Genomic DNA, 23,532 nt, shown 5'->3' on the forward strand with positions numbered 1-23,532 from the left:
CTGCTCATGAGAATTTTGTTGGGAAACCTTACCCTATCCACTTTACAGCCATGGTCTTACTCCTTTAGACGTTTTTGTTTCTAAAAACTAAAACAAACAAACAAACCAAAACAAGGAAACATCAGAAAGGAATATGATTTGAGACCCTCAAAGATGCCAAAGCTGAAGATTTGACATGCTGTAAATCAAAGTGCAAAAAATTCTTTGCAGATAGTTTAGAGAGATGGAAACACCACCTACAAACGTGTTTAAACCTTCATGAAGGATAGGTTGAGATATAAGAGCTTCACATTGTGATAGTTCCATTCCATAAAGGTGGTTATGATTCTGTAATAATACTTTTTGACTTACATGCTCATGCTTCCAACCTCCAAAGACAAAGAAACAACAGCTCTATTAAGATACCGATAATGAAAGGCAATAATAATGAACACTGGGGGGGGGGGGGAAGAGGCAATGAACTCATGTCAGAACAAACTTACAAGGGTTTCACTTGGAAGAAAGGAACTCTATTCCAAATGGAGGACTACACATATCACTTTGTGTATTTTCATTTTAAACTGTTTTTTAGAACTATCTATTTTGTTAGAGTAATCTGATCACACCAGGTTCAAGAACAATCAAATAATAAACCAAATATAATCAGATGTTAAAGACTAGTCTTCAAACATCACAGCCAATGATGACTTGCTTGCCTATGATCTCACCAATATAAAACCACATCCACATATCTGTGGCCACCAAACCATTCAGCAGAGCTTCCTTAACTATGAGCTGTGTCAAAGGACCAGTCTGAGCAGGAATGGCTGTTTTTGTCAGGCTCCGAATAGCTGTAGAGATCTCAGCAGGGGTTAGAGGAACCAGCTCCCCCTTGGCATAGTGCCAAAATGTGGCTACTAGAGGTTTCAAATATGTCACAGGAGTGTTTACCATCGCCAGCGCCTTCTCCAACAAGTTAAGGATAAATTGGGCCAATGTTCTAGGAGACAACACTTGTGGCCCACAAAGTCACCTGAATGTCACCTCTGGGAAGTTCAGTTTGTTTGTTTTTACTTCAAACAATGCAAAACCGCACACCCCACATAATCATCTATTTTTCTAAAGACAGTCTGACCATTTCTTGTTTCAGTGACAATTAGTTTATGTTACTTTCACATCCGGTTTCTTTTTATTGATTTTCAGCTCTTAGAAGAAGGAATCCTGTTTGTTTTAAGCTTAAATGCCTTGCACCAAAATTACAATGGTCAACATAAGTTCCATTAAAGAAAATGTTGTTTCTATGTTCTTCTCCCTAGTATTTAGTCACAGAGCACAGGATAGAGCCTGGCAGGAAGATGGTGTTCAAAAAATAGGTTGAATGTCGCTAGAAAAGGACACCACGCTTTTTAAAGTCGAGAGGCAGCAAAAAAGAGGAAGATCCTTGACGAGATGACTTGACACAGTGGCTGCAGCAATGACAGGACAAGGCAGTGTTTCATTCTGTTGTGCATAAGGCCACTATGGGCGCAAGCTGACTCAACAGCAACTAACAACAAAAGAAACAAAGCTTGCTCCACTGTTACTCTGCCGGTTTATTATCTTGTGATGCCTTGGGTGTGACTGTCATGATGGAAGCTCTGCCCCTGATATTTTAATATCAGCACAGTCTGCCATGGTGAGCAGCCTTCAGTACAGTGTCCAGCCTAAGACAGGTTAGGAAAGAGCATCTGGCAATCTGCTTTGATTAAAAAAAATGGCCAGAATGTATTTATGAAGAGCAGCAGAACATTGTCTGATATAATGTTGAAAGATAAGTCCCTCAAGTTGGAGTATACTCAAACTGAAAGAGAGCTGCCTGTGACTGAGAAAGAGTTGCCTGTCTGCTCAAAGTAGAGTCAACTTTAATGTCATGGGGAGTAAAATTTTCAAGACCTTCATTTGCTGATGTGGCACCACACACAATGGGGGGGGGGTAAAGCAGCTGCAAATATCCATTAATAAACAGAACTTGGAAGGTAACAAGTATTAATATAGTAAAATTTGAAGTAGTAAAAAATGAAATTGAGTGCATCCTAGACATTCAAAAGAACTCAAACCCAAACTCACAGTCATTGCATTGATTTTGAACCCAAATGACATAGTTGGTTATCCGTTGGACTGCTATCACAAAGTCACCAATTGAGCCTACCAGCCCCTCCACAGGGGGAAGATGAGGCTATATACTCGTGTAAAGATTTGCATTCAGAAACTGAAAGGGGCTGTTCTACTCTGTCCTATAGGCTATCTATGATCCTAAGTGAGATGAAATGGACTAGTATTGGCTATTTTTAATCAAAGAAAAGTCTACTATGCTAAGAAAGATAAATTGATGAAGAATGACATATTTACAACAATGTTTCATGATCCATCCTGAAATACAGAGCTTTCAGTGATAAGACAATATTATTTGAATTTATACAACAACCACTAATACCAAAGATGAAGAAATGGAATACTTTGGCCAACTTCTTCATTATGAAGTTGATCAAACATACACTCAAAATGCATTTCTAATAACCGATGATTGGAATGCGAAACATGGTAAAAAGAAGAACCATTAATTAGAAAATACAGACTTGGTGATAGAAATGACACTACAGATTGCAGGATAGAATTTGGCAAGACCAACAAATTATTTGATGAAAACTTCATTTTTCAATAACATAAACTGTGACCATGTAAGTAGATCTTGGAGATGGAATACACAGAAATCAAATCAACTATGAAAGAGATGATGTAGAAGCTCCATATTATCAGTCAGAAAAGTGCCACAGTCTGACTCACATACAATGGTTCATATTAACTTCCAGATGAAACTGAAGAAAATTAAAGCAAGTCCAGCGAGCTAAAGTATGACCTTGAGTATATCGTACTTGAATTTAAAGATCATCTCAAGAATAGATTTGACCTTTTGAACATTAAAGATTAAAGAATAGATGAGTTGGGCATCATATGACAAGAAAGCAAAAGATCATTTAAAAAGAAAGAAAAGACAAAAATGGATGCCAGGAGAGACTTTGAAACTTGCTCTTGAACATAGAACAGATAAAGTAAATGGAAAAAATGATCAAGTGAAAGGGTAGTTCTAGAAGACAAAGTAAGCTATTATAAAAAACTATTCAAAGACCGGGAGCTGAAGAAACTAAGGAAGAAGATATCAGGCATTTCTCAGGAAAGACATGAAGAAAAAAATCAAGCTTCTAGTTGTGTTATTGAAAGATTCAAGAGGCAAATATTTTTTCTTTTATTTTTTGTTAATCATTTTATTGGGAGCTCTTACAGATATTATATCAATCCATAATTCAGTTAGATCAAGCACAAGTTTACAATATCTACCACCATCAGTTTCAAAACATTTTCTTTCTTCTTGAACTCTTTGATCTCAGCACCCCTAATCCCCTCCATTCCCTAATCTACCCCTCAACAATCCGATAGATAGATAGATAGATCTATCCATATCTTACACCATCCAATGTATCCATTCACCTGCAATTCTGTTATTCATTCCTCTCAAGTGGGGTTATACAGTCATCATTGTTATCCGCTCTCCTTCCCCTTATTTCCTGGTCTCTCTTCCCATACCCTCATAGAATCGATAATCCTGTTACTGTTTCTGAAGGCTTATCTATCTTGGCTCTCATGCATCAAATGCTCTTAAGTATACAAATGAACATATTGATGCAAGAAGCATCAAAAACAGACTAACGAATACAGGGAATAACTATAACAAAAGAAATTGGTCAACCTTCAACCATTTCATTAGTTTGATCAATAACTGATGGTATTGAAGGAAGAAATTCAAGGGGCACTGAAGCATTGATGTCAAACAAAAACACACTCACTACCATTCGTATTTAGAGGAATAGGAAACCCTGTCTTTCTCCCACAGAGCAGCTGGTTGCTTCAGACTGCAAACCTTTCTGTTACCAGCCCAATATGTAACCACAAACCACCAGAGCACTAATGTAAAACAAGAATCCAGAAATTGACAGACTATCAATGGAGGTGCTTAAACAAATGACTACAATGCTGAAAGTTCTCATTAATTTATGCCAAAAAATTGGAAGAGATCCTTATTTGTGCCCATTCCAGAGAAGGTGATCCAATGGAATGTGGAAAGTTTAAAGCAATATAATTAATATCTTATGCAATTAAAATTCTGGTGAATATAATAAAAATACAATAGCTGTACATCTACAAGGAACTTCAAAAAATTCAAGTTGACTTCAGAAGAGGAGGTGGAACAAGGAATATCACTGCTGATGTCAGATGGCTGAGAGCACAGAACATCAGAAGGATATTCACCTGTGGTTTATTGACTTTGAAAAGACATTTAACTGTATGTATCACTTAAAAAATATGGATAAGATTCGAAATAATGAGAATTAAAGAACACTTCATTGTGCTCATAATAACCTTGTACACAGAACACGAAATTATCATTCTAACAGAACAAGGGGACACCAAGGGTTTTGAAACCAGGACAAATGTTTGTTATGGTGTTATCCCTTCATCATACATACTTAATCTGTATTTTGAACATATAATCTGAGAAGCCGTTCTCTATAAAGAAGAACCTGGCATTAGGACTAGAGGAAGACTCATTAACAACCTTAGATATGCAGATTACACAGCCTTACTTGTTCAAAGTGAAGAGGACTTGAAGCATTCAAAGACTATAGCCTACAGGATAGAGTGCGTTGTAACATAAAGAAAATGAAAATTCTCACAACTACACCAATAAGTCATATTATGATAAATGGAGAAAATATTGAATTGTTAAGGGTGTGGTTTTACTTCACAATCAACACCCATGGAAGTAGCAGTCAAATCATAGCATATATTGAAATGGGCAAATCTGATGCAAAAGGCCTCTTTAATGTGTTCATAAAATGCAAAGATGTTACTTTGAGGACTAAGGTGTCCCTGACCCCAGGCTCAGTGTTTTCAATCTCCTCATATGCATGCAAAATTTGGACAATAAATAAGAAAGCCCAAAGGGTCAATGCTTGTGAATTATGGTATTGGCAAAGAATATTGAATAAACCATGGCCTTTGCTAAGAAGTAGCAAATCTCCTTTGGAGGAATTACAGTCATATCTTTGGACATATTTTCAGGAGGGGGTAGTCTGGAGAATAACATCATGCTCAGTTAAGTAGATGGTCAGCGAAAAGAAGACCCTCGATGAGATGAATTGACAGTGGCTGCAAAACTGTGCTCAAACAGCACTACAGTTGTGAGGATGTGTCAGGGCCGGGCAATGCTTCCTTACGTTACAACTGACTGGATGGCATCTAACAACAGCAAGAAAGCTTCCTCCTTTAGCAAAAGTTTACAGTTGTAAATCATCGGTTAATCATTCTAATCCCGCAAGCTTCTGAAATATACATCCATTTTCCTCAAAGTCATGTGCTAATTCTTTACGGATTCTAACTCAACGGTGGCTGTAGTAACAGATATCCCAGGGGAGGAAGGTCCAGAAAAAAATTACAGAAGATTTTTAACAGAATGTAGTTTTATTTACTTCAATGTAGAGATGCCAAATAAGCAAACAAAAACTATTTCCAAGTAAACGTTCTTTGATTGAGTTCTGAAAATAGATAATGTTAAGTTGCTACCACTTTTTGTTGTTGTTGCAATTTATCAAAGGACTCACAAGCAGTTTACAAGTAGGTTAAACATGGCCCTAGAAAACCAAACTGGCGAATGTTAAGTGTTCTTAGAAACCATGTATCTCAAGCTCCCACGCACTAGAGGAAGCCCTCCGACAATACCTCTTTACAAGGAGAGAGAGCATGCTATTTCTGTAGGCAACCTACTCCATTGTTGAAAAGTTCTTTTCTATTATTGATTCAAATACTGCCTCTTTGTACTTTTCCTATATTTGGCCCTAGTTCGGCCTCAGAGCCATCTCTTCCATTTACTTGATCCTCCACATAAAGAATGCTTCACCGATTGACATTCTAGTCAAGCCTTCCCTTTTCTAGACTCGGGGTGTTGTGTACTCTTATCAAGTGGAGCTGATAACCCGCTTACAGACCTAGCGTATTCCAAACTCCGAACTAGTCGGCATTATCTAGTTGTTTGGGAACATTTTAGCCAGGAATTTGTTTAGAAGAAACCATTTGGAGAATAGGGATTCCATCCACAATTTTCTCCCTGATCTACTCGCACTCTAGAGAATCACTTTTTAATCACTCCTTAACCAAGAGGATGTGGATATGGAATCAAGCCAGAGAATCATTCCTGGATAACCCGCAGAAATGTGGGCTTATGAACATTCTTCATTTATTTTGTAGATCTTTCTTTTTTCTCCTGACATGGTTTGAAAAGCAAATTTTAGTAAGGTAATTTTCTGAAAGATTACAAGTTCACAGATAATGGCAAATATCTAGTTTCCTTGTAGTTTATGTCGTAGACTACATAAAATGTATGCAAAAAGTATGTAGTTTAAATTTTTTTAAATAATAATTTTTGGCTAAGGATTACATAAGAACCCCATTTAGTCATTTTCAGAAGAAGTGAATTTTTGTCCTAAATGTTTCAAGTTGAATATAGTAAGCCCAAAGAAACAAACAAACAACCGAATCTCAATGCCGTCAGGTTGCTTCTGACTTACAGCAGTCCTATGAGAAAGAGCAGAGCTTCCTTTTGAGTTTCAGACGCTGCCAAGCTTTACAGGAACCGAAAGCGCCGTCTCTCTCCCACGGAGCAGCTAGTGTTTGCACTCCCCACCTTGCAGTTAGTAAGTAGCCCATTGCATGACGCCACTACATCACCAAGGCTCCTGAATATGGTCGGTGCACCAGGTTCATCATTAACTTGGGAAACTGACCCTGTCTGTGGTGGGGTTGCCTCTCTTGGTTATTGAGGTGTTCTAATAAGGGGGTGGTATATATTTTATCGGACTTAGGTATATGCACTGCTTCCTTGGTTGGGGGAATCTGATTAGGAGCCTCTATGGCTTGGGAGACAGAGCCTGTCTTTGTCTTGGTTTGTATTTTTCTAATAGTGGACTCAAATAAAATGTATCATTTTATGATTGACATATTTCACTCAGCATAATGGTTTTCCAGGCCCTTCCATGTCACGAGGCGTTTCATGGTTTCGACACCAGGTTTTATGGATGCCTAGTTTTCCATTGTGTGTATATACCACAGTTTCTTTATCCATTCTTCTACTGATGGGTATCTGGGTTGTTTCCAGCTTCTTGCTATTGTGGACTGTGCTGTTATAAACATGGGGGTGGGCGGCAGACGTCAGTTTGTACTCTTTCTCTGGCTTTGTTGAGGCATATGTCCAACAGAGGCTTTGCTGGGTCATTTGGCATTTCTATTCCCTGATGTTTCAGATAGCACCATATCGATTTCCACAATGGTTATACATGTTTGCAATCCAACCATCAGTGCATGAGCGTTCCAATCTCTTGACACCCAAGTCAAGGGAAGTATAAGAAAACCAACAAATTCTGACCAATAGACAATGTTTTATGATAGCCTCAAATTAACAGACCTTCCTACAAGAATAATCAGTGAACTTTAATGATAGATCAGATCCATATATTGAGGGGAACAAAAGCCCCTGGAATACCCAGGAACTGGTAAAAACGAAACAAAATGTTTAACTTGGTATGTGGAAGCCCAAAGTGGGGAAAACACCTGGTCATTTGTCATAACAGGGCAATCACGACCTGGGTCCTCATCAACCCCCAGTGACCCAATCAATGTCAGATAAATCACTTGCACGGTAGTTTCTAATCATCTGAAATGCACAGCACCCTCCATGGGCCACACCAAAAGGGCACAAATTGGAAACGCCACTAACAAAACTGGATTTTAACTTCAAGTCAAAGGCAAGAGTGCTCATGGCTCTATGGGGGACACAGTGGGTTATGCATTGGGCTGCTAACAGCAAGGTCAGCAGCTCAAAAACAGCAACTGCACCAAGAATTCAGATGAGGCTCTGTATTCCTATAGTGTCTCAGAAACTCACAGGGGCAGGTCTAATCTGACCCATAGGGTCATTAGGAGTCAGCATCAACTAGATGGCAGTGAATTTTTAATTGTTTTGTTTGATAAACTCAAAAATCAGATTGTGTGCACTGTAAAGGGGATCTTAGCAAATGTCCTCAGGCTAGAATGTAATGTCTTGTAATATGATCTCCCTAAGCAAGACATCCCGCTTTTAACAATTTTTCCCCCCCGCATCCCACGGTGTTTAAAAAAGTCCCGATTTTTGGAAAGAAAGCACGACAAGCTAGGGTATACAGTTTTCGGCTGCCATGTGGCTATTTCGCCAGGATATGAGTTTTATCAATGGTGTCCTGCTTTACCAATGTTAAAATCTCGTCACTTTACCTAAGGACCCAATGGTAATTTACTCTGAACTTTTAATATTCTCTGCTTTCTATTACATTGAGGTCTCTATCGGTTTTGAATAGCTATTGTTGATGGATTCGAGCTTGCTGTATGCCCTGGTTTTATATAGTTATCTGTATAGGGAAAGTAGAACTGATGAGAATATGAAGACAGTAATGGGATTGATGATTACCTGGGGACGTGCAAGGAGAGGGAAAGAGGGCTTTAACATCATTGTGGAAAAGGGTGGTGGCGGGGTTGGGGGTGAGGGGGAAGCTACACAATTGATTGTGAAAATGACTGCACAGCCCTTCTTTATATGATTGAACCACTGAATTATATGATAGGTTAGTTATAGGTGAAGATAAAAGGGTGTTTGCAATGAAAAAAAGACAAATGAAATAAATTATTGAGATAGGGCCAGAAATTTTAATTGTGGAAACCATTCTTTGCATGTTAGTTCTCTTTAGAGATAACTAGTCAGGTCAGGGGTGGAAAGTGGTGAATGGGTCGACTGTATTCGTTTTCTCAGGATGCCAGCAGAGCATTTCCTTGGTGATAAATATAAGCAGACAACATACCGGAGATTAGGCATTCTTTCTGAATTAACCAGGTATTGCTTCAAGGTTCTGCCAGAAGGTCATCGCTACCTATAATATGAATAGTCTTCCTTTCAATTACCTTTAATGTTTTGCCCTAAAATATTGTTGAGAGTTAGAAATCAATTACAATAAAGCAAAAATCTTTGAGCATCAGCTAAAATTTCATCTTTGCCTCCTTTTTTTTCCTCTGAAAATCTGGTACTGGTGATTTTCCTCCAGTTTTTATATGTGTGCAATAGAAACTACCAAAGAGCAAGCAAAGGAAGGCATTTAATTGCTAGAAGCATTTGAGTAGATCTCTGATAAGGACAGAGGAATCAGTTAAGTCATAAAGTGGTAAGAAACAAAAGATTTTTTTTAGCTACTGGGTTCAATATCTGAAAGCCTTAGAAATAGACTCTTTTTTCCAGCAAAGTAAAAGCTACTGTTGTTAACTATCTCTTCGGAGATTTGCAGTCAAATATCTTTTAATGCATTTTACACATTTTATTATTTTAATTTGTATGTCAATATTTGCATTATATCTTGAATAAGTTATGTAGTTGGGGACCTTCAGTGTCTTGTAGGAACATGAGCATAAGTTGTATATAGTTATTTTTAAATATAACAGTCTTGGGATTGGACAAATCATGGTAAACTGAGTCGGTAGTCACAGAGAAGTAAAGAGATTATACAAAGTCATGTAGCTGATTCATGGGAGATAAAAGCAGTTGGAGTTGTTAGGTGCTATCAAGTCAGTTTTGACGCATAGGGCCCTTAAATGTACAACAGATTATAATACTGCCCAACCCTGTACCATCTTAATAATTGCTGTTACATTTAGGCCCATTGCTGCCGCTACTGTGCCATGTCATCTGGTAGGACCATTTGTGTAATCCTATTTAGAAGTCCTTATCTAAAAATTACAAAAATGTATATACAGGGGATTACAAAAAAAACCTGAACTTTTTTCCCCTCAAACCTATGTATTTAAATTATTTTACTAAACAACCTTATTACCTTCCAAGTACTCTCCATTAAAAATAATACATTTGTCAAATCTTCAATTACATTCTTGGAAACATTTTTCAAACTCAACTGTTTGGATGGCTGGCAGCACCTTGTTTCTTTCTTCTCTTCTACTTCGTCAAATTGCTGTCCTTTCATGTCCCTCTTCATTCATGGAAACAAAAAGAAGTCACACAGAGTGATGTCAGGTGAGTCAGGTGCATGGGGCAAGAGAGGCATGCTGATTTTTGCCCCAAAGTGGCATACTGAGATGGTAATGTGAGCAGGTATATTGTCGGGGTGGCACAGCCAGTCTCCCAACTGCCACAAATCAGGCCTTTTTTTGTAGCACACTGTTACGCTGTCTTATCAGAACCTCTAAATAGAATGCTCAATTAACAGTCTGACCTGGTGGTATGAACTCCCAATGTACTACGAGTCCATGTTTTCATCCGTTTGGGAAGTTGATGGACGACCAGAACAAGGTTTGTCATCAATCAACATTTCATCTTTTTTAAATGAGAAAACCACTCTTACACTTGAGTTTTTCCCATAGCGCTGCCCTTGTAAGCTGTGTTCAACATCACAACAGTTTCTTTGGCATTTTTCTAGAGCAGGAAACAAAATTTTACAGCCCCACGTTGTTCTCTTAAATCAGCCATCACAAAAAAATGAGGTTCGAGTGAAACTGCTTTTATGAAAAAATTCAGTGTGACCAGAGAATATATTCCCAGGCAACACCACTAGGTGCACTAACTCAGGGTGATTTACTGGATGCTCGCCTATCAGGACAAATGCTAACTAAGAAAGCTCTGTCCCACCTAGCACAGTTCAGTTTTAAAGAGGTACCCCTTGTATACATACAATGGAACATTACTCAGTCATAAAGAGAAAGGAGGTCCTGTAAAACATATCAGCAGTGAGTACTGTACTCCATTAAAAAATATGTGCACAAGAGCAAAAAGTCAACAATTACTCTAAAGCAAAAGTAAGCAGATAAGGCACTGGGGAAACTAGAGCACTGGAAACTCACCAACCTGAATGTAATGAAAGAGAATGTTGATAGCTTTGGGAAAACGGAACTTAATGTCACTGAACATTTTGTACAGAAATTGGTAAATTGGAACCTAATGTGCTGAAAAAATATTCCCCCAAAAGACAATAAAATGTTTTCTGAAAAAAGAAAATGAAGTCCTGTTGGATGACCCTTGAAATGTGCTTGATAAAATAAGTTACTCACAGAAGTACAATCATATGATATCACTTATAAGAAATAGCAAGAGGAGGAAAATGTGTAGAAAGCAGAGTTTAAGAGTGATTTAAGTGTGTATGTGTGTTGGTGAGGGTGGGGTAATATGGTATCCCTACACTGACCATTCTGTTTAAGGGCTTCCAAGGTTTCAATATTTGGGGGAACATAAAACCTCATTTTTAAAAAAAAAAACCCTTATATTTCTCCCACAGAGTAGCTTGTAAGTTTGAACTTCTGACCGTGAAGTTAGCAACCTGGCAGTAGTCCACTATAATACCAGAACATGTTGAAACATGTCTCTGTAATCAGTAGATTATTGCAGACATGTTCTTTCAGGAGTGCCCTCAAGGGACTCAAACCAGGTTCCTTCGAAATGTTCTTTGCATCTGGGGGCAAAAGGAAGTCTGAAGGGGTAAGACGAGTGTGTTAGACAGGGTTCTTTAGAGAAACAAAACCAGGCAACCTATGATTAGATAGATAGATAGATAGATAGATAGATAGATAGATAGATAGAACATAAGAAATAAACAGTTAATTAGTCCACAAAACAGTACAAATGGCTCAGTTCAACTCACTTCCATGAGACAGTTAATACACTGGCAGTCCAACTCACAAGGGCTGCTGGGTGCAAGTCAAAGAAGCAGACAGCTGAGTCTTCCATAGAAGACTGCAATACAGGCAGTCCAGCCACAGGAAGCAAACAGCAGGGCATGTCATCAACAGTCAGCCAGATGACAGGGACCGACAGTCCTCAGATCAAGTGATGTACACACTAGCAGTGGGGAGAAGCAGGTCTTGAAGGAACCTCAAACTATGGCTTCACAGTACATGGGTTGGGTGGCCCACAGGTAGTGTAGCTTGCAAGTTGAGGCAGAGAACTAGCTAAGGCAGTTGCACACTGAGACAGAAAGGCAAGGCTTGCCGAGCTATTTATTCTTTGCTCTTCAATTAAACTGCAACCTTATTAATCCCACATGTGTTCATTGGCCAGGTTGGCAAAATAAGCCTACCTATCACAGACTGGGGATATAGAATGGCTGGGGTAAAATTTCCCTACAAACTCCTTAAAGGATAGAGCTTGCTTACCTTGAGCATGAGCAGGTGCAAGGTCTTGATGGAAAACAATTATTTGATGGGCTTTCTGTCTCACTTCTGTAGTTTTCAATTTTCTTAAAACTCCTTCCTAATCAACCCCCATGAGCACCATGTGTCTTTCGAGAAAATCTGTCAAGATGACTACTTTGAGATCCAAATAAAGTCACAATAACTTTATAAGCTAACCTCTCTGTCTTGAATTTAACTGGCCCAGTAGATCACCTTGTGAGCCATGGTTTTGTTTGGACCATTTATTTTGAAAGATGAAGCTGTCTCCTCCCATTAATAGTCTGGGAAACCCTGTACCTCACTGCTATTGAGTCAATTCCAACTCATAATGACCCTATAGGACAGGATAGAACTGTCCCTACGGGTTTTCTACACTTTAGCTCTTTATGGGAATAGAAAACCTCATCCATCTCCCTCAAAGTTTCTTGAAATCCTTTAGATCTTAAAGTAGCATCCTTGATTTTCTTTACTTTAAGGAAAACTCTTTATAGGGTTACTTTCAAGTATGGAAAAGCAAAGATGTTGCTTTGAGGATTAAGGTGCACCCCCCAAGCCATAATATTGCAATCGCCTGATATGCATGTGAAAAGCTGGATATTCAATAAGGAAGACTAAAAAGGAAAGTATTTGAATTATGGGCTTGATTGCTTGAATCACCCAAACTTGTCCTTAGCAGCCCAAAGATTAGCCTACAGCACCACTGCAGCACTTTCAATGTAGGGAAAGGGCCATGGAATCGGCATGTGACTGTATGGACTTGAGAGGTGCTGTTCGGAAAGTTTAAGGTGCCTTGGGATAAAATACACATACTGATTTAGTAGAACTAGAGTATGGTGTAAGATTCAAAATTTCTAATGAGTTTCCAGGGAATGCAAACATTGCTGATCCAGAGACCAAGCTTAGAGAAGAAAAGTTCTATAGTACATTACTTTAGTCAGTGGGCCAATATAGAATGAGAATTAAGCATAAACACGAGGCTACTTTTAGTTGAATAGTTTGCTATGTAATAGCTATAGCCCAGGAAACTTAAGTGCAAATCTAATTTCTGTTATTTGATGTCTGTTTTCATTTTTACTTTCATGATTATTTCAAAGTTACTGCCACTATTTATTGCTATTACTTCAACTTTGTTTATCAATCAAGTACTTAGTAAAGAATGACCCTCTTATACAAATACTCAATTACCATAGAAGAAAGAGCATACCTACTCTCTGGTGACTCCTTTAATAAAGTGAATGGCCCTTTTTATGTAAATAAGATGGATTTTAAAAGTGGAGAAGAAAATCCTAGATTGCTAGTTTCAGAGAAATCATTTTCTTTAAAGCTTCAGTTTTATGGATGAAAAAGGGGCAAAAAAGAAGGCGTGGTCATGAATGTCTACAGTGACAAACACAAAACAAACTCACAGCCTTTGAGTCGATTCAGACTCATAGTGACCTTACAAGATGGAGTAGAACTACCTTTTTTGGTTTCTGAGAACTTTAAATCATTGCAGTCGGGCGCATCTATCTCCTGAGCAGGTGTTGGTGGGTTTGAACCACTGATCTTTTGATTAGTCGCATAATACATATCCCACTATGCAACCAGATCTTTTTGAGGTCCTCAATACATTCTGTGCACTAGGACACTGTTATTTGGGCCTTGGGAGAACACCATATTATATACAGTAAAGAAATGTGTAGGACTGTCACCACAAGGTCCTGGGGCCCACACTGCCAAGTTGAGCCTAAGGACTTTGAGAAAACTTTGGTTCAGATACCACTGGTCTTGTGTGGTCCTACAGCAGACTTCTTGTCTGCCACAGCACTCGGCTCATTTTCAGCAGGGTGGGCTCTGGCCTAACTGACTCCTTGCGTCCACTACTCCCTCTAATGGACTTTAAACCATTTCTAATTCCACCTCCCTCTGCCTCCTTTCCCATTCCTCCTCTTACCTCTACTACAAGGTCTGCCACAACTTTGGGAGAAACCAAACAGGGCACTTGGGCCACGTAAGTCAGCAGCCCCCTTGGCAACTGTGGTGGCCTGTGTGTGGTTCAGACCTGGATGAGTGCCCAGAGTCCTGCTGCATGCTGCCCCAGGATCAGGACCAACTTGAACCTTGGAGACAGCTAATAAGGACAGACCATATTTAGTCAAGCACTTACCCTGCCTCCTTACAGGATCACAGCCTATAGAAGTGGCCTTTTAAAAATGTATGGAACATGGAATTAAAAGCTAATGGGACTTTTTCCACAAACTTTTAGTAAGCCCTTGAATCATGCCATAGAATATCGCCCTAATGGATTTAAGCAAGTCATACTCATACTGGATCTGCTGACTGTCACTGCCGTTGAGTTGATTTGATTTAGACCTACAGTCACTCTATAGGACAGAGCAGAACTGCCTCGATCGGGTTTCGAAGACTATAAAATCTTCAGGAATCAGATTGCTACATCTTTCTCTCTCAACTGTGTTCACAGAAAGCTGGATTCACTAAGTACAACTAAACTAAGTCCAAGGGGTTAGTGGCATCATGGGAACACAAGCCTTATTCAGGTTACAATATTTATTTATTTGTTCTTGATGGTTGCTGGGTTTTGTTTTCAAAGAATATCCTCAATTCCACTTTGGCATAACAGTTTAAAAGCTGTGTTTTCAAGATTTTTTTTCTAAGGAGAAAGAACCTAAAACTTATATCTATTAATTAAATATTACTCGAGACCAGGATTCAGCAAATCTCTCTCTCTCTCTCTCTTTTTTTTTTTTTGGTAAAGGACCATAACCAACTAAACCTAATGCCATAGAATAGATTCTGACTCAGATACTGTATGGAATAAAGCAGAACTGCCCAGAGCTATGTAAGATACTACTTCTTTCTTCCATGGGGTACTTGGTGGATTTAGACCATCGACTTTTTAGTTATCAACTAAGTGTTTTAACAACTGCGCCACCAGAGCTTTTCTTTGTAAAAGACTAAAACCAAGACATCAACAACAAAAAGTACTGCTAATAAGCTGATTACAGGAACCCTGATGGCCTCAAACTCACAGCTCTGGAGTCAATGCCCACTTCTATTGACCCCACATGCGGTCCTGAGACAGGAACCGTTTGCTGAGGTAGAAAGCCCAGTCTTTTCCCCACAGAGCTGTCGGCGGTTTCCAACAGCCAGCCCTGCAGATTGCAATCCAGTGTTCCCCTGGTGGCCTAGTGGGTTACAAATTGAGCTATGAACCACACGGTTAGCATGTCAAAACCACCTGTTGCTCTGCAGTAGAGTTACAGTTTCAGAAAACCACAAGGGCTGTTCTACCTTCTCGTATAGAGTCACTGTGAGTGACTTGATGGCAGTGATTATTTTTATCACAACCCATAAACTCAGGGCAGTATAGTGGGTTAAGTCCTTTTTCCTTAACCACATTGTCAGCATTTCAAATCCACCTGGTGCTCCGAAGGAGAAAAAGGAGGCTTTCTGCTCATGTAAAAGAGTTACAGTCTCAGAAATCCTGAGGAGCAGTTTTACTCTGCCCTACAAGTGTGAGATGAGTGGAAAGACCAGGTAGAAAACATTTTAGGCTTTGAGATCCCTGGTGGCACAATGGGTAAGCAGCAGCCTGCTAACCGAAAGGTCTATGGGTCCAACTCATCAGCCATCCCCTGGAAATAAGCCATTCCCTGCAGTCTGCTTCCCTCAGAAGTGCAGTTTGGAATATGCTAGGAGACAGTGCTACTCTGCCCTGCCATAGGGTTGAAATGAGTTGCGATCAGCTCAGCAGTAGTAGATTTGGTTTGGGTTTATTTTTGGTGACAAAGTCTCTGTTACAGCTACCCAACTGATGCTGTCATATGAAAAGTATAAACCCATAATTATTATACACAGATATCAATATGTAAATGGATGAGCATGGTTGTGTTCTCAGTAAAACTTTACGTATGCACACTGAATTTTGAATTTCATCTAATGTTCACATCACATAATCTTGTTTTCCTTTTGAGTTTTAAAAATCATCTTAACCGGTTTAAAACACCAGAAACAGGCAGATCCTGGATTTGACCCACAGGCCATAATTTACCAACCCTTCCTGCCAGTTATGTTTCATTCTTCCAATCAAATAGTAGTATAGTATTTTTTTTATTTAAGTAGGTGTTTCTTGACCATTACATGAAGTACAAGTCAGTTATTTAAAGTTCATCTGTAGCTTTAATGGTATGGCATTTATTTTGTTTACCAGGAGAACCTAACAGGGGAAGAAAAAAAAACAAAAACAAAGGCTAGGTTCTAGGTAAACATCACTGTCTTACTAAATCCTTTTTAATAACCAAGAGTAAAAGGCCCAAGAAGTAAGCATGTAAAGAAGCAATTTGCTTCATGATAGGAATAATAGTGATTCTGACTACAATCAAAGGGCATTACATCTTGTTCTACCTAGAGTTTGTGAACTAGCCGCTATGGTCTATGGGTGTATGTGGGTGTTGTGGGGTGGGGGTGGCAGGAATAGGATATGGAATGTGTTAATGTATAAAGGTGACATATTCATTTAATTCACGACAGGGAAGCAGAGAAATGACAAAAATTTAAGAGCCACTGATGTATAAAGGTGGCACTTGGTCAAATACCAAAGGTTTCCAGGGAAGTCCACTTGGTTCATTGTCAGATCACACCAAAGTACCATGAAAGTAAAAGAAAATGTCATATTAGCATAGTTGTTTTGCAAATGTCAGCTTTAAAATGCTCAGGTGACAAAGTTGATGCTCTCCTATTTATTTATTTATTTTCATCAAAGGAAAATCACAGTTGGAAATCCAACCATAATGTTGTCGAATGCCATTTGTCTTTTAAAGCTTTATTCAAAATGCTGATGTCTTAGTCATCTAGGGCTACTATAAGAGAAATACCACCAATGGGTGATTTTAAAAAATAAAATTCATTTTCTCAGAGTTAGGAAGCCAGAAGTCTGAATTCAGTGTGCTGACCCCACTGGAAGGCTGTCTTTTGGTGTAGGGGATCTGAAAGAAAGTTCTTCTTTCTTTGAGCTTCTGGTCCTGGGTGACCATGATATGGCTTAGCATCTCTCTTAACCCACCTCTGCTCCTTCCTTGCTTGTTTACTCTCTCTTACATCTGAAAAAAAATTGAGTCATGCTATACCCTTTGCTAATCCTGCTTCATTAACATTACAAAAGCAATACATTCCAAAATGGTTTTATAACTACAAAGCATAGAGGTTAGGATTTCTAACACAGACTTTGCTGCGGGGACATAATTCAATCTATAACAGGTAGGTAGGTCCCCGCCTCTCAAAAAGGTTCAATTAAAATAATTCTTCAGCATTTAAATGTAGATAAGATTCCTTATAATAATGATAATCAACTTAGAATTCAGGGTTCTTAAATAAATAGATTACCAGGGAGAAAAAGACAAGCATGACTTTAATCATTCTGACAGGAAGTTTCCACCAGGCTGCCCAGCCTTTTGTTAATCAGCTGCACATCAGAAGGTGGCCAAGAAAACTGGATGGTGATGTCTGGCCGACTTCCCATCCTGCTTCCATTTCTAAATGAATGACTTCCCTTATATAATATTTTCCTATAAGAAAACCTAAAGATGGTTTATTGGTGATAATAGACAAGTACCTAAAGGAAAACATTACAGTATCAGAATATTTACTAAGAAGAGGTTATGCTGTTTCCCGTATTCCCTGAATTGTGATTAAATGGAAAGAAGACATTTTGGGCAAACCCAGGAGGGGGAAAAGAGCACAATAGGAAGTGTCTTGTATTCTCAGAGGTAGGACTTAATTGAAATCAATATGGGGAAAAGCCAGGAGGAAAAAGTGCTGTTCTGAACATAGGAAACTCGAATCAGCTAAAAGCATGAAATGCATAACGTTCCTTGTGGACTTGAAGTTTGTTCAAATAAAACGTCTCCATGAAGTTACATTGTTCTCCCTTTGTCACTGGCAATAGTGGAGCTACAAGGACCCCATCAGGGGTTCCCTCCATTTATAACGCCCACCCTCAAATCTGAAGATGTCCGTAATGATTCAAAAATCTACCCCCCAAAATTGAAGGTGGAGGTAGACTTCATTGTACTCAGTCATCCCATTACTGGAAATATTTTGTGTAAATTGAAGGTCTTTCAATAAAATTGTATGCCTCCATTGGTTTTCCTGATTTGGGAGCGACATTTAACATCATCATTATTGATTACTAACAGGCTCTGGCTAATATTTGAGCATCGTTTCTTTTTCCTTACTCTCCTAACTTTTGTCGACTACCAAGTTGTAGTGAAACCTGCAAAACCTGAGACCTGTGTTTGACGGCTAACAGTCAGAGAAGGAAAAGTAAAACATGTCCCCCTCCAGGAGAGTGATTGTCCAGTGGTAGGCTGAGCTTTGTCAATGACAGAAAAGTTGTGATGCCTGTGGCTCTCCCAGCTGTCACCATCTGAGGGGGCTTCAGCTATTTTGTGGGAAAATGTCAGTATCTTTCTAATTTTATTTTCCAAGAAATTTTGAAGCCCTCTCATAGAAACATACATTTCAATGGACTTGCAACTTAAACATGACCTAACTTTATTAGTTCCTGTGTGGTGAAAATAGCTTGGGGATTCTACGTACCTGTTTGATACGTGCCTGCGAGCCCATGGGTGTGTGCATTCATACACAAGGGGACGTCAAAAAAAGTTCATGGGAAAATTCCAATATCTTTTCATTCCGTTTTTCCACAATTTGGGGGGAAGCTCCTTCGCTTCTATATCTTTATATACATGCATCTTTCACACATCTGTCAGCTAAATGTTTCATATACGTTTGCTCTCAAGACCAACAATGAAACCAAACCATGGAGTCAATTCAGATTCCTAGTGAGTTCATAAAAAAGGGCTTCTGAGACTGTAAACCTTCATAGGAGGAGAGAGAGCCTCTTCTTTCTTCTCAGGAGCAGCTGGTTGGTTTGAACCACTGACCAATGCCTAATCCACAGCACCACCAGGGCTTCTAGCAATGTAATAATTCCAAATTAATTTTTTAATTCTACACCATCACAGAATGACCTGTAGATGGCTTCTTATTGGAAATGAGACATTCCGCTACTTTTCCATTTCTGTAGTAGAGTGTTTGTAAAATGGTCCTGCAGATCTCAAACTCTTTTTTTCCTCATTTACTGACTGGCTGCTTCAGCTTGGATGATGTCTGATGCCACAGACTGCATTTTCTTAACTGTAAACATTTACTTGTGATGTCAGAGGAATCCAAAACTGATTCAACTACACTAGTTAGATGATCTGATTAAGTCCAAAGGCAAACTCATTTAAAACTCACCCCCCTCCCCCATGGATTTGGCCAAGGATTTGAAAGAAATGGCTAGTCAATTCAGTCAAAATTGTCCAACCAGTAGTGTTATGTAGACACTGTCATATTGAACTAGTGTTTTATGTAGCATATGCATTCATTCTACAAATATTTATACAAGTAGTATAGCATGGGACACTCTATACTAGATATACAATCAGGAATAAGATAGTGGTCCTGTGCAGGTTTTCAGACAAAAGTATTGAAGACTAACTGCTGATTTTGTTTTACTCACTCTGGTATCAACATCATGATTTTAATAGCCAAGTTGTGTTCACCCAGATGAGGTCATTAGTACTTTGGAGAAGCCCTGGTGGCATAGTGGTTACACATTGGGTGCCAACCCAAAGGTTAGCAGTGCAAAACCACCAGCCGCTCTGTGGGAGAATGAAAAGGCTATCTAATCTCATAAAGATTTACAGTGTCAGAAACCCACTGGGGCAGTTCTACTTTTTCCTGTGGGGTCACTACGGCTTGAAATTGACTCGATGGCATTGAGGGAAAACTTGGATTTGGAGTGAGAAAGGAAAGACATTTCTACTTGCTACTTCACTATTTGACACCTTCTGAGTGAGTAGTGCTTCAGTGGTAAGAACAGCCATTACATTAAAAAAATCCTAATATATATATTCTCCTACAAATATTTAGTTCCTCGCGATATCCACTTAAAGACTGTAAAAACATCAAATTGGTTGTGTTTAACAAGGTTAAAATAAAAGCAGAATTTCAAAAGCAAATGTCATTTTATGTCATTTAAGCATTTTATTATCTATTTACAATAAAAAAAATAAAACAAGAATGCATTGCTACCGGTCAATTCTGGTCCATAGTGATCCCATATAGGGATTCTGAGACTGTAACCTTAATTTTTTTTTTCCTTTGGAGTGGCTGGTCAGTTTGAACCATTAACCTTGTGTTTAGCAGCCCAATGCTTATCCTTCGGCACCACCAATAAGCCACACTAGTACATGATGGTTAAACTCGAGCAAAGTCTTCAGAAATAGTGCGGTGGTGGATATATATTGGTTTAAAAATTATTTGCTTCTTCAAAAATGTCCAAATGATCAAATTGAGCATGTGAGCCTGCCCTAGCTTAGATATTTCACTGGTAGCTTGGTAAATATCCAACTTGCCTGATCTCCCTCAAGGCTATATGTTATGCAGATGCCAGATCCCCCTAAAGACTCCCGCCTTTGCACACTGTCAGGAGGGGGTTGGGGTTTTTAATTACTAGTTGTTGTTCTGCTCTACTGAAACCTTAACCAGGGACGCTAAAAGCACAAGCTGTGGATTTAAAACTAACTACAACTTTCCTATTTTCTTGGGATTCCCGCCACAGTGCAACCTTGGAGAGAGCAGAGTTCCACAGAGGCCGACGAGGCAGTATCATCAGCTGTAATGGCAGCAGCTCCATGTATCTTAAATTAAGCATGGAATGAAGACTAACCAGGAGTATCAAGGAAGCTAGTGTTTTGTGACTTATCAAACGTATTCAATTGTGAACAAGATGATTATTCATTGCACCTGAATTATGCATCTAGGTTAACACTTTCATATTGAAAGAAGGAGATTTCATTAGGAGAGTGTTTATTCCTGTTGATACACCTGACTTCAGAAAATCTTGTATACTTTGCTATGTCCATTGACTATGAAGGCCAGCTTTAGATCTCCCCTTGTAATAATTTTGACTACTTTAACTTTTACTTCCTGTTCCTCTTACAGCTTCTTTACTGTGCAGTAGCAAACAGGTGACTGTAACTATCCTCCACACGGGCATGTACAAATATGATCTGTATTTTCTGTCACCCTCTGCACTATACTGAGGGATCAATGTGTGCTTGAGTAACTGTGACAGGGCTCCTTTTAAGGAAGGCGTGTTCCAGTAGCGCGATTATTTACATGAAGTAATTGGTTCTGCAGAGTCTTCTGTTACCATAATTGGCTCATTGTGTATGTATTCGGGTTCTTTGGAAGAAGAAGCCGCTATCAGAAAATTAAGGTACTAAAAAAAAAAAAAAAAAGAAAAAAAGAAAATTAAGGTACTATCTAACATTTTAGTTGGCAGAAGGTTGCAAAACAGCAACAACAAACCTTCCCATTTCCCTCTCACCCTTCCCACGTGCATACTAAATTCGAGTAATGAGAGATCAATAGAGCAGGACTAGAGAATGGGCAGGACTAATATGGAAAATAGGTGTGTTTTTTTTCCGGAAAAAGCAACTTCAAAGCTAACTTGTAAGATGAGAGCCATCTGTGTGAGAGGGCAGTACAGCCAAATGATGATGCTTTGCCAGGTTCAGCTATGCCCTGGCTTAGAGAGATCTTGACCAGAGATAAAAATACATAAACTCCTGTGGATGGACTGAAGTTCCTGGGTGGGGCAAACAGTTAAGGTCCTGAACTGCTAAGGCAAAGGTTGAAAATTCAAGTCTACCCAGAGTCCTTGTATGAAAGGCCTGATTATCTACTTCCTGTAACAATCAGTCTTTGAAAACACTATGGAACAAAGTCCTCCTCTGAGACATAGGCGGTCACTATGAGTTTTAATTGACTTGGGGACAACTGTTTACTGTCTGGGAATAGAGTCATTGCAATAAATGGCAGGAGGACATGCCATATCTCACCTTCTCTGGCTTCCTATGGCCACACTGCAGGGGTCAAATATACCTTCACCGCCCATCTTTGTTTACCCCTTTGTGACACCAACCATTCCTCCCACAGCGCTTGCCTTCTATATTGGCTCTAATAATTTGTTGCAGTGACCACACAGAACTCAAGACACTATTCACTGTGAATAAGGTTGATTAGGGAAGTTACAAGGTTACCACAAGTCAGGATCAGTTAACAGTAAGGATAAAGTCATTTTTCCAGCATCCTTCCTCCTCAGGCAGCAGCCAACTTTCTCTTGCCCTCAGCCTCAGCCCGTGGCTTCTACCTCTGTGGGCCAGGAAGCAGCCTGCCTGTCTCTGAGTCCCATAGCCTAATTGCTGCTCCTCTGAATCTCCATGCCACAGGCTCTGGTGCTTCTGTTATCCATGGTCTTCACCACTTCAGACAGAGATCTTGGGTGTGCACTGGCAAACGGCCCTGCTATTCCTCTTTGTCCCAGATGGCTCTTACATACAGAGGGATGGCTTTGATGGAGGTGTGTTTTGTCTTTTAGTGGACCACACCCACAATGAAAATGAAGGATGCTCTCTTAAATCACATTCCCTAGTAAAGTCATCTTAAAGATGCCCTCAGGACACAGAGGTCATGATTTGGTTTACAGCCTCTACTGAGGTCAAGACTTAACCCCATCTTAACCCTGTAACAGAGGACTTCCTCTAAAATAGAATAATAGCCCCATACATAGAGTCCAGAATTATGACACATGACATAAGTGATTATGTCATATTAATTGATAACATCTCAGTTAACACCCGCCGCCCCCATTCCACCCCATGCCCATTTGGCTAAGTAAGCCAAATTAGGTATGGGGCATCCAAGGCATTCGGTAGTGTATGGTGGGTGAACTAAGATGTATGGAGAAAGAATTTTGATGAACAGAAAGGAGGACCATTTGACAGCGCAGGTCAGATCAAGAGAGCAGACAATACTATAAGACCTAGCCTGTCTTTCCAGACATTCATGAGACATGCCATTCAATACAATAGCCATCATCCACATTTGCCCATTTCCACTTAAAGTAAATAAAAATCATGTACAAGTTGAGTTTCTTAGGTTCACTAGTCACATCTCAAGTGGTCAGTCGTCAAATATGGGTAACCACAAAGGATAGCACACATATAGAATATTTCCAGCAAAGCAGAACAGAACATTCTGCTGGATAGCACTATTCTAGAGTGAGGAGCAAAAATAACTACTTGATCCATTAAGACA

At 39.3% G+C, this 23,532-nt stretch overlaps 2 protein-coding genes across 2 annotated transcripts in view; one reads left to right on the forward strand and one right to left on the reverse strand.

Annotated features, from left to right (window-relative positions):
- IL1RAPL2 (interleukin 1 receptor accessory protein like 2) overlaps positions 1–23,532 on the forward strand; it is a 1,497,587-nt gene that overhangs the window by 643,186 nt on the left and 830,869 nt on the right. The gene's annotated exons all lie outside the window — the stretch shown is intronic.
- Positions 664–22,330, reverse strand: LOC115872591 (ATP synthase subunit g, mitochondrial-like). Its single transcript, XM_045298542.1, has 2 exons — positions 22,275–22,330; positions 664–979 (listed from the first exon to the last, which is right to left on the reverse strand). Exons 1-2 carry the CDS (start codon positions 22,328–22,330, stop codon positions 664–666), a joined length of 372 nt encoding a protein of 123 aa, XP_045154477.1.

Source organism: Echinops telfairi, unplaced genomic scaffold (genome assembly GCF_000313985.2).
Source record: "Echinops telfairi isolate 266 unplaced genomic scaffold, ASM31398v2 ScPeMD7_7427;HRSCAF=8465, whole genome shotgun sequence".
Lineage (NCBI taxonomy): Eukaryota > Metazoa > Chordata > Mammalia > Afrosoricida > Tenrecidae > Echinops > Echinops telfairi.